Genomic DNA, 10314 nt, shown 5'->3' on the forward strand with positions numbered 1-10314 from the left:
GTTGTTTGTGCATCTTTTTCTTCCACACTTTTTCTTTCCACTCAACTTTCTGTTAACATGCTTGGATATAGCACTCTGTGAACAGCCAGCTTCTTTGGCAATTAATGTTTGTGGCTTACCCTCCTTGTGAAGGGTGTCAATGATTGTCTTCTGGACAACTGTTAGATCAGCAGTCTTCCCCATGATTGTGTAGCCTAGTGAACCAAACTGAGAGACCATTTTGAAGGCTCAGGAAACCTTTGCAGGTGTTTTGAGTTGATTAGCTGATTGGCATGTCACCATATTCTAATTTGTTGAGATAGTAAATTGGTGGGTTTTTGTTAAATGTGAGCCAAAATCATCACAATTAAAAGAACCAAAGACTTAAACTACTTCAGTCTGTGTGCATTGAATTTATTTAATACACGAGTTTCACAATTTGAGTTGTGAAAACTTTTCCACGACATTCTAATTTATTGAGATGCACCTGTATATTAGAATGACACACAGAAAACTGGCATTCCTGGGGGCAAGTTTATATCTGTATTCTTCTTAAATTTATGGATCAGGGTTAAATATGTAACTTTGTCAACAAAAACACACCAAAAAAAAAAAAAAAACATGCACCATGATGACAGTTAAACAACTGTCTAAACACACTGTTACCAAGAAAAAAGTAACACTGCAAAATACTTATGATGCACTAACAATTTGTTAACCTGAAAGCACTTCTAATAAGAAGATCAGGTTCAGCACATTAGCCTATAATCACTACATTTCGATGAAGAGTGAAAGTAATTTGTGTTTATAATTATGTTCAATCATTGTTGTCATTTTCGAATACTCATGACATCTCTATCCTGTTCATGTTTCCCCGTCTTATTCCGGTCATTTTCTGCCATCTCTCTGCTTTCGCTGTCAATAAAAATGCTAAAAAGCCCCTAAAACAACTCCATTGTCAGTGTGAGTGAACAGGAAAAGGCCTTTGGAAGGGAAACAATGCTCTGTTGTCACGGTAACAGCAAGGGCTGCTCTTTCAGCCCGTGCATCATGTTTTTAAAGAGCTTTTGATTCCACCATTAGTTTTTTCAGCCCTTTTATTTGCTTTAGTGGTGAGCAGGGAGTTTCTCTTTCTCTTTCTTGATTGTAAATGTCCAGTGCAGATCCACATTTGGTCGGGATCTCTGTGTTTGACCCGTGTCTGCTTTTTCCTTGGAACATTTCCAGCATGCACCGTTCCAGATTTTATCTCTCAGTTTCGTAGATCAGATTTAATTGTGTCCCAAGTGTTCTTTGTTTGTTTCCCGCTCAAGGATTGATTAGCTCAGCCTGAATGAATTCCTCTCTCCGTTTATTTTTCTCTAGTTTGGAAACACGTGCTACTGTAACTCAGTGTTGCAGGCTCTGTATTTCTGCCGGCCGTTCAGGGAGAATGTGTTGGCGTATAAAGTCCAGCAAAAAAAGAAGGAGAACCTTCTCACCTGTCTGGCCGACCTCTTCCACAGCATCGCCACGCAGAAGAAGAAGGTGGGCGTGATCCCTCCCAAGAAGTTCATCTCACGTCTGCGGAAGGAGAATGGTGAGGGAACCAAGGGATCGAGGGTTGGCTGGTTAACATGGCCTAGTTAACCACTGCTCAGAGATACCATACCTTAACCATTATGAAGGCAAAAAAGCATATCTAGCGTAGCTGTGTATTTTGATAAAATAAATATTTTTGCTAAATCTATTATTAGATATTTATATATAAATATTTAGTTTGAAATTTAGGGGTTAGTAAGATTTTGTTTTAATAAATTAACATTTTATTCAGCAAGAATACATTTAATTGGTCAAAAGTGACTAAATTAAAAGTGAGTAAATAAAAAAAGTGACTGGAATAATGGCTGCTGAAAATTTAGCTTTGCCAGCATAGGAATAAATTACATTTTAAAATATATTCAAATAGAAAACGGTTCATTTAAATGTAATATAATTTCAGAATATTACTGATTTTACTTTATTTTGATCAAATACATGCAGAATTGGGGAGCATAAAAATACTTTTTTCAAAACAATTTAAATCTTATTTTTGAAGGGATTTAATAGCATATAATTTTTTTTTTATTAATAATTTTCCATTTAGATTTTTGTGGATTCCTTTTTAATAATTTAATTAAATGCTAATAATCAAAAAGCATGTCTAATCAAATTAAAATCAAATCAGTTTTTATTTTTTCCCCTAAAATTCATTTTATTTTTTTCAAAATTCTATTTTAATATTTTTAGGATTCTGTGTTTTATGATTTAATACACATTTATCATCAGAACTATGGTAATCAAGTGAATTCATGCAACACGCATCTTTTTTTGCCAAATTCCACGACATTCCACACTGTGTTTTAATGATTTTGTGATTCTGTCTGTGTATTCCGCTTCCTGGAAATCATAGGCCCCTAATTCCTGTGGTGTCATCAGCATCATCACAACATAATTGTTCTGAAGCACCATAATTATTAATCACAATGCCTTTACGGCTCAGGTAATTGGTTTAAAATCTATATTAGCAACTGAGTGCACATAAACAAATTGGCAGATTTCAAATTACGTACTTTCATTGTGCAACCTCCATGAATGGTAATGAATTGCTCGGAAATTTGTGGAACAACATGTTTTCAATGTTGACTGAACAAGTGACGCATTCACAAACGTAAGACAGACTGTAACCGACTGTATTTCTTTCCAATTTGTCCTTCAGATAAAGATAAATACAGTGTCTCTGGCTAAGCCATCTGTTTACTACGAATTTGTCAAGCCAGAATCTCACTAAACTGCTAAAATCTGATTTTCAGATTCATTTGGTTGTTGTAAATACAGTGGGTATAGCAAAGTATAACCCCTCTCCTTTTTAAATAATCACATTTTGTTGCTTTGCAACCTGAAATGAAGACGGATACAGTTTTTGTTTTATCCACCTTTCATCCAGTTTGGAGCGACGTCCTGATCCAGGGAGGGTCTGTGTTGTACCAAATACCTTCCACTTCTCAATAATAGACTTCACTGTGCTTCAAGGCATCGATAAAGCCTTTGAAACTTTTTTGTATCCATCTCCTGACTTGTGCCTGTCCACAGCTTTATCCCGGGGATTTTTAGACAGTGCCTTGCCAACCAAAGTTGATTGTTTGCTTCGGTTGCACTACCAAGGACTGAAATGCTCCAGGAAAGCTCTTTTCATGCCAAGCTAATCAAAATGACCACAGCTGATCACAGTTGAAAGTCAAATGGCTTTGTGTTCCATTGAGAAGGTGATTAGCTACAACTGATTGAAAGTCATTTTTAGGAGGGGGGTGAACCTTTTTCCAACCGTGATTCTGTTTTTTTTTTCTTTTTTTTCTTCTATTTTTTCCCTGACATGTTGGTGTTATACAGTGGGTACGGAAAGTATTCAGACCCCCTTAAATTTTTCACTCTTTGTTATATTGCATCCATTTGCTAAAATCATTTAAGTTCATTTTTTTTCCTCATTAATGTACACAGAGCACCCCATATTGACAGAAAAACACAGAATTGTTGACATTTTTGCAGATTTATTAAAAAAGAAAAACTGAAATATCACATGGTCCTAAGTATTCTGTGACCTTGGAGTAAATACAGCTGGATAAAACAAAAACTGTGTCCATCTTCATTTCAGGCTGTAAAGCAACAAAATAAGAAATTTAAAATCTACTTGTATCCAGTATATGCAAAGTTTGATGGTGAAGATGTCAACATGAGTTTGTAGGCAACTACTAAAGCAGTAGCTAGCGTTCAGACAGAAGACTGTGAAAAATCAAGCCTGTCTGTGCTAACAGTAAGCCTCTGTGCGATTAAGCTGAATGAGAAGCAGGTGTAACAGATCAGGTGTGTGTGTGTTTTGAGGGAGAGGGGAGGGATATGTCGTATATAAGAGAGGATTTGTTCTTCTGTCTCATTCCAGAAAATGCCCTCGCTATGAATTAACAATACAGACCTCTATCAGAGAGACGTCACTTCACCAGCTACACTCACTCACTCACTCACACAGTTAGTTATATGATTGCACATGCTAGACGAGAGTTAATTACATTTGTTATAGTGTTAACTGGAACATTAACTGAAAAAGCCTGAAAAATACAGGTTTTTAACATGATTTGCGCTAAAGAAGTTATTACAGATTTGAAATATGCTATTGAAACATGTTTTTTTTTCCCCTAGTGGATGAACCATAAAAACGTTGACAGCCAGAATCCATACTGCTTTGACATAACTACAACTGACAGACGACATAACTACAACACACACTTATTTTAAAAAAAAGACTTTATTGTGCATTTATTTGGAGGCTAATATAGTTATTGTTATAGTTATCCTTATAGTTGTTATATAAGTTCTTATAGTTCTTGGTGTGAATGGGCTTTTAGGCTACAGATAGTTCCTTCTGTCATTTGCAGGATTGCTTGCTAATGTTACACTTTTTGCTCTCGGATTCTTCCTGTAGACCTGTTTGATAACTACATGCAGCAGGACGCCCACGAGTTCCTGAACTACCTGCTGAACACAGTGGCTGACATCCTGCAAGAGGAGAAGCAGGAAAAACAGAACGGACGGCTAAAGAACAATGGCACTGCCATCGCCACGGACACCGAGCCAGAACAGAACAAGGCCGAGCCCACCTGGGTTCACGATATCTTCCAGGGCACGCTGACCAATGAGACGCGCTGTCTCAACTGTGAGACGGTATGAGTGTTGCTATGTGAAATGTTTGCTTCGTACACAAATGCAAATATTGGTGAAGTGCAGTTCTATACTTCAGTTTACATACCTCTCGCAGAATCTGCAAGATGTTTATAATAATAAAAAGAATGATGATGGTTTTGTATTTTGTTATTTTATTTATTGTATTATTTGTTTTATTTAATACAGCTATGGAAGCCCGTTTCTGCGAATGGATTAAAAAAATAAAGGTAATTGTGACTTTTGAACAAAATTTTGGGGGTATAAACTCATAATTTCAAGACTTAAATTTAAAGTCGCAATTACCTTTTTTTTTTTTTTTTTTTTCCATGAAGCAAATCTCAGAATTGTAAGATAAACTTGGAATTCAGAGAAAACAAGGGCCAAATTCTGATTTTATATCTTGTAATTCTGTTTATTAAAAAAAATCTGAATTATAAAGCAATAAATAGAATCAAGATAAATTGTTTTTAATTATTAATCTTTTTTTCTTTTTCTTTTTTTGTCTTGCAGAATATTCTGCCATATGTTTTGCAGCGTCTTCAGGGACATAGTAAATAAAATGTCATATTTAAAAATGTAATGTATAATAATCACTTTTTATGACTTTTTAATATGAATAAAAATAATATATAATTTTAAAATCTAAACATCTGAACACTGCAAGGGATATGTAAATGTATGAGCAAAGCTATATTTCATTTTCAAAAAATGAATTCTCTTCTGTTAGCCACAAAATTATCGTGAGTGGTCTTATACAATGACATTCATCCAATCATTTGAACTTTGCAGTGTCTCTACTGTGTGGCCCACTTTTCAGTCTTTTCTTTTGATTAACCGACCTTTTCTTTGCATTAACACATTGCAACTAGACTACAGTTGAGTGCTAACATGCTGTCACACGCCTGTGCTTTAACACATCCTCGCTTGTGTCTTTCTACAATACGTGCAAAACAACAGGAAACAATCAGGTCAACAGAGTGCAACCCATTCACCTTAAACAACTGAAACTGTTCGTAGAAAAGGGTCGCCAACATGCGTGATAAACATCTTTGCAGAAATGAGTTCCCGCTAACTCTCTGCCCCTTGAAGATGCTTGACAACTAATATTGTCCCTGTGGGTTGCGAGATCTCAGTTTCCGAAGAGATGTTTTCTCTTCTTTCCCAACACATAAGTGCTTTGTGAACTCACACGCCCTTTGTTTTTACAGGTCAGTAGCAAGGATGAAGACTTTTTGGATTTGTCTGTCGATGTTGAGCAGAACACTTCAATAACACACTGTCTCAGGTAAACATGTACACACTGTATATAACATAAATGTAATCACACATGCTGATGTACACAACCAGTTGTTTTCCTCTGTTCATGGCCTTTGATAGATGTGTTTTGTCTGATGGTTTTTACAGGGGCTTCAGTAATACAGAGACCCTGTGCAGTGAGTATAAATACTACTGTGAGATGTGCTGTAGCAAACAAGAGGCACAGAAACGGTGAGCGTCAATGTGTCAGAAAGTTATTGATATAGTGTTGTAGTGCATGTAACAATGCAGTTAACAAAGTACTCTGGCTCAGTTGTGAAAGTGCATTGGTGCTGCTTTATACACTACAATATGAATGTATACGTACCAGTGATTTATTTTTTTATGATCTTGTGTGTATTTATTGTAGTATGCGTGTGAAGAAGCTGCCCATGATCCTGGCTCTTCATCTGAAGCGCTTTAAGTACATGGAGCAGCTGCATCGGTACACTAAACTGAGCTATCGTGTGGTCTTTCCACTGGAGCTCCGCCTCTTCAACACCTCTGGAGATGCAGTCAACCTCGACCGCATGTACGATCTCGTCGCTGTGGTGGTCCACTGTGGCAGGTATGAGATCTGTCAAACATGTACGTCTGCAACATATAAAAGCAAACTGTCTTAACACAGTCTGCCATGTAGGTACATTAAGTCATATGTTATAAATACTGACCATATAAGCAGTCGGAGTCTCAACAAACTGCAAATATATTTGCCATAGTGTGAAAGTACACTATTATGGTAATGTTTTTCTTTAAGAATAAAGCAGAATAAATTAATCAGAAAAGAGAAAAAATTTTAAATTTAAAATTGTTTTATGGTGAAATATTTAAAATATAAATTGATTTCCTTCAAAAGTTTAAACACTGCCTCTGTAACTGTGTGTATTAGTGGCCCAAACAGAGGGCATTACATCACCATTGTGAAGAGTCACGGTTTCTGGCTGCTGTTTGATGATGACATTGTGGAGGTATGAACCTTATATGCACACATATATATATATATATATATATATATATATATATATATATATATATATATATATATATATATATATATATATAGAGTGAGGACCATGTGATATTTCAGTTTTTCTTTTTTAATAAATCTGCAAAAATGACAACAATTCTGTGTTTTTCTGTCAATATGGGGTGCTGTGTGTACATTAATGAGGAAAAAAAATTAACTTAAATGATTTTTAGCAAATGGCTGCAATATAACAAAGAGTGAAAAATTTAAGGGGGTCTGAATACTTTCCGTACCCACTGTATATATATACTGTATATATATACAGTAAAGAAATGTATAATGTTATAAAAGAGAAGACGTTTTACAGTTTCCACAAAAATATTAAGCAGCACAACTGTTTTCATAATTGCTAAAAATAAGAAATGTTTCTTGAGCAGCAAATCAGCATATTAGAATGATTTCTGAACGATCATGTGACACTGAAGACTGGAGTAATGATGCTGAAAATTCAGCTTTGCGTCACAGGATTGAATTACATTTTAAGATATATAAATTTTAAATTGCAATAATATTTAACATTTGTACTGTATTTTAGATCAATAAATGGAGCCTTGGTGAACGAAAAAGACGTCTTTCAAAAATATATTTTAAAAAACTTACCTCAAACTTAGAATGGTAGCATACAGTCAAAATATAAATCCTAATGCATGCAGAATACAACGCTCCTCTTTTCTGCTTTTTCTCACCATTTTTTTCTCTATCTATTCCTTTCCATTTCTCTCACAGAAAATTGATGCACAGGCGATAGAGGAGTTCTACGGTTTGACTTCTGACATTTCCAAGAACTCTGAGTCGGGATACATCCTGTTCTATCAGTCCAGAGAATGAAGGAGCAGAGGAGGAACAAATGAAGAGGAGACCAAAAGGAAGGGTATATGTGAAGATGATATCCGCTAGATTCCTTTTCCACATCCCTCTCCTTTTCTCATTCTCAGGGTCTCCAGCTGAGACTGAGTTGCCAAAAGCCCTCTGTAACCCCATTTGCCAATATGACATTTCCCAAAAGTTCCATTCTCCCAATCTCGCTGCACTCTGTGGGGGGAAAAAACACATCTTCAAATCTGACCCTCAAGTCAGTCACCTGCATCTGGAAGGCACTTTATAAACAAAAACGACAATAAGTAACACAAAAGCAACACAACAAAAAAATCACAACATATTCAACTACAATACTTGTGGAATCAAACTTGAAGGAATCAAAAAGCTACAAAAAGAGCAATGAGTCCTGGTATTCTAGCAAGAGTCACTGCTTCTGTTTGTTTAGTGCCCAGGAAAGTGCCTCTCATCTTGGGTATCTGAAACCAGGAGGAGGGTTTCTCTCTCAATCTCCGGCTTAAGATGAGGGAGCCATTTCGGGTCCCTTTAGATGTTTCATACTGTGATGTCTACTCATCAGTCCTCCTTCATACGACTTTTACCCAGTAGCTGGTGAATCCACACATCCTAGTTCAGTCCTGGTCATCGCAGGGGCTGTTTGCACTGTGTAACAATTTGTTTTGGATTTTGGGATGTTGTTGGAATTAGATTATGATTCTGAGTGGTCTGTTAGATGTGTGTGTGTGTGTACCTGTTTTTCTATTCTGGTGGGGACTTAAACCTGAATACACACAGACTCATGGGGACTCGTGTCACGGTGGGGACCTAAATTGAGGTCCCCACGGGTAAACAAGCTAATAAATCACACAGAATGAAGTTTTTTGAAAATCTAAAAATGCAGAAAGTTTCCTGTAAGGGGTAGGTTTAGGTGTAGGGTTGGTGTAGGGCAATAGAAAATACGGTCTGTACCGTAGAAAAAGCATTACGCCTATGGGGAGTCCCCACAAGGATAGCAAACCAGACGTGTGTGTGTGCGTGCTTTTGTGATAAATGAGGACATACATTTGTATAATGACAAAGGTATGACATAGGTATTACAAGGACAAGGTGACTTTTCAGGACATTACCCCATGTCCCAACTTTTCAAAACGCTTATAAATCACATAGAATGGAGTGTATTGAAAATCTGAAATAGCACAAAGTTTCCTGTAAGGGGTAGGTTTAGGGGTAGGGTTGGTGTAGGGCAGGGGTGGCGAACGTCGGTCCTGGAGAGCCACAGCCCTGCAGAGTTTTGCTTCAACCCTAATCTAATACACCTGAACAAGATAATCAAGGCCTGAAGGGTTACTAGGAAGCTACAGGCAGGTGAGTTTTAATTAGGGTTGGAGCTGAGCTCTGCAGGACTGCGGCTCTCCAGGACCGGAGTTCGCCACCCCTGGTGTAGGGCAATAGAATATATGTGCTGTACAGTATAAAAACCATTACGCCTATGGGATGTCCCCACTTTTCACAAAAACAAACCTGTGTGTGTGTGTGTCTGCATTTAGTCATGCAGGCAGCTGCTGTGAAGTGACTTTGCTTTTCATCCAGAAATAGTTGCAGACTTGTTACCGAGAGAGTTTTCAAAAGTTGTCCTATTGAATTCTCTGCTCTCTTCCAGTAACAAAGAAAAAGTGCAGAATTGCAAGGCTGAAATGCTGCTTTTGTCTCCTTTCCATTCTTATCTATCACTGTTGTTACCTTCCATTGTAGGTAATGGCCTTACATAGACACGTGTGTTAACAACCGTGCAGTCATCTCTTGTTGTTAAATTCACCCAAATCTGCCGGTCCCAACTGACTTCATCCCACAAAGCATTCTGCTTCAATCTCACATCTAGTTCCTGCTTTAGTTACTCCGGGTGGGTTGAATCCATCTTTTTTTCTCCTAAATAGATGTTGTAACTTGGTCCCTGGTCATTTTTTTTTTAAAGCAAAATGATGTGGCATTTCATTTTATCATAACTTTTAGGTGTTAAAGGTATATTTCACCAAAAATGAAAATTTGCTGGAAAGTTTACTCATCCTTACGCCATCCAAGATGTAAATGAGTTTGTGTCTTCATCAGAACAGGTTTGGAGAAATTTTGCATAACATCACTTTCTCACCAATGGATGCTCTGCAGTGAATAGGTGCCAGCAGCTGATAAAAAACATCACAATAATCCACAAAAACTTGTGAAGTGTAAACATGCAAAAATGAGTTTGCAAGAAACAAATCCATTATTAAGATGCTTTTAATTTCAAAACATTGCTTTAGTACAGTGGTTCCCAAACCTGTCCTGGAGGACCCCCTGCCCTGCACATTTTGTATGTCTCCCTAATCAGACACACCCAATTTAGTTCTTGCAGTCTCTACTAACGAGCTGATGAGTGGAATCAGGTGTGTTAGATAAGGGAGACATACAAAAGGTGTAGGGGCAGG

At 37.0% G+C, this 10314-nt stretch overlaps 1 protein-coding gene across 2 annotated transcripts in view; it reads left to right on the forward strand.

The window, feature by feature from the left end:
- The window catches only part of usp46 (ubiquitin specific peptidase 46), a 15896-nt gene extending 7710 nt beyond the window's left edge, over positions 1-8186 (forward strand). For both annotated transcript variants that reach the window (XM_016288498.1, XM_016288497.1), the window contains 7 exons: positions 1345-1558; positions 4475-4713; positions 5922-5998; positions 6118-6201; positions 6380-6577; positions 6899-6977; positions 7763-8186. In XM_016288498.1, the coding sequence (XP_016143984.1) occupies positions 1345-1558; positions 4475-4713; positions 5922-5998; positions 6118-6201; positions 6380-6577; positions 6899-6977; positions 7763-7864 (993 nt within the window). In that variant the 3' untranslated portion in view covers positions 7865-8186. The remainder of the gene's footprint in view (positions 1-1344; positions 1559-4474; positions 4714-5921; positions 5999-6117; positions 6202-6379; positions 6578-6898; positions 6978-7762) is intronic.
- The last annotated feature ends 2128 nt before the right edge of the window (positions 8187-10314 follow it).

The sequence above is a fragment of the Sinocyclocheilus grahami genome, unplaced genomic scaffold (assembly GCF_001515645.1).
Source record: "Sinocyclocheilus grahami isolate Dianchi unplaced genomic scaffold, SAMN03320097.WGS_v1.1 scaffold232.1, whole genome shotgun sequence".
Lineage (NCBI taxonomy): Eukaryota > Metazoa > Chordata > Actinopteri > Cypriniformes > Cyprinidae > Sinocyclocheilus > Sinocyclocheilus grahami.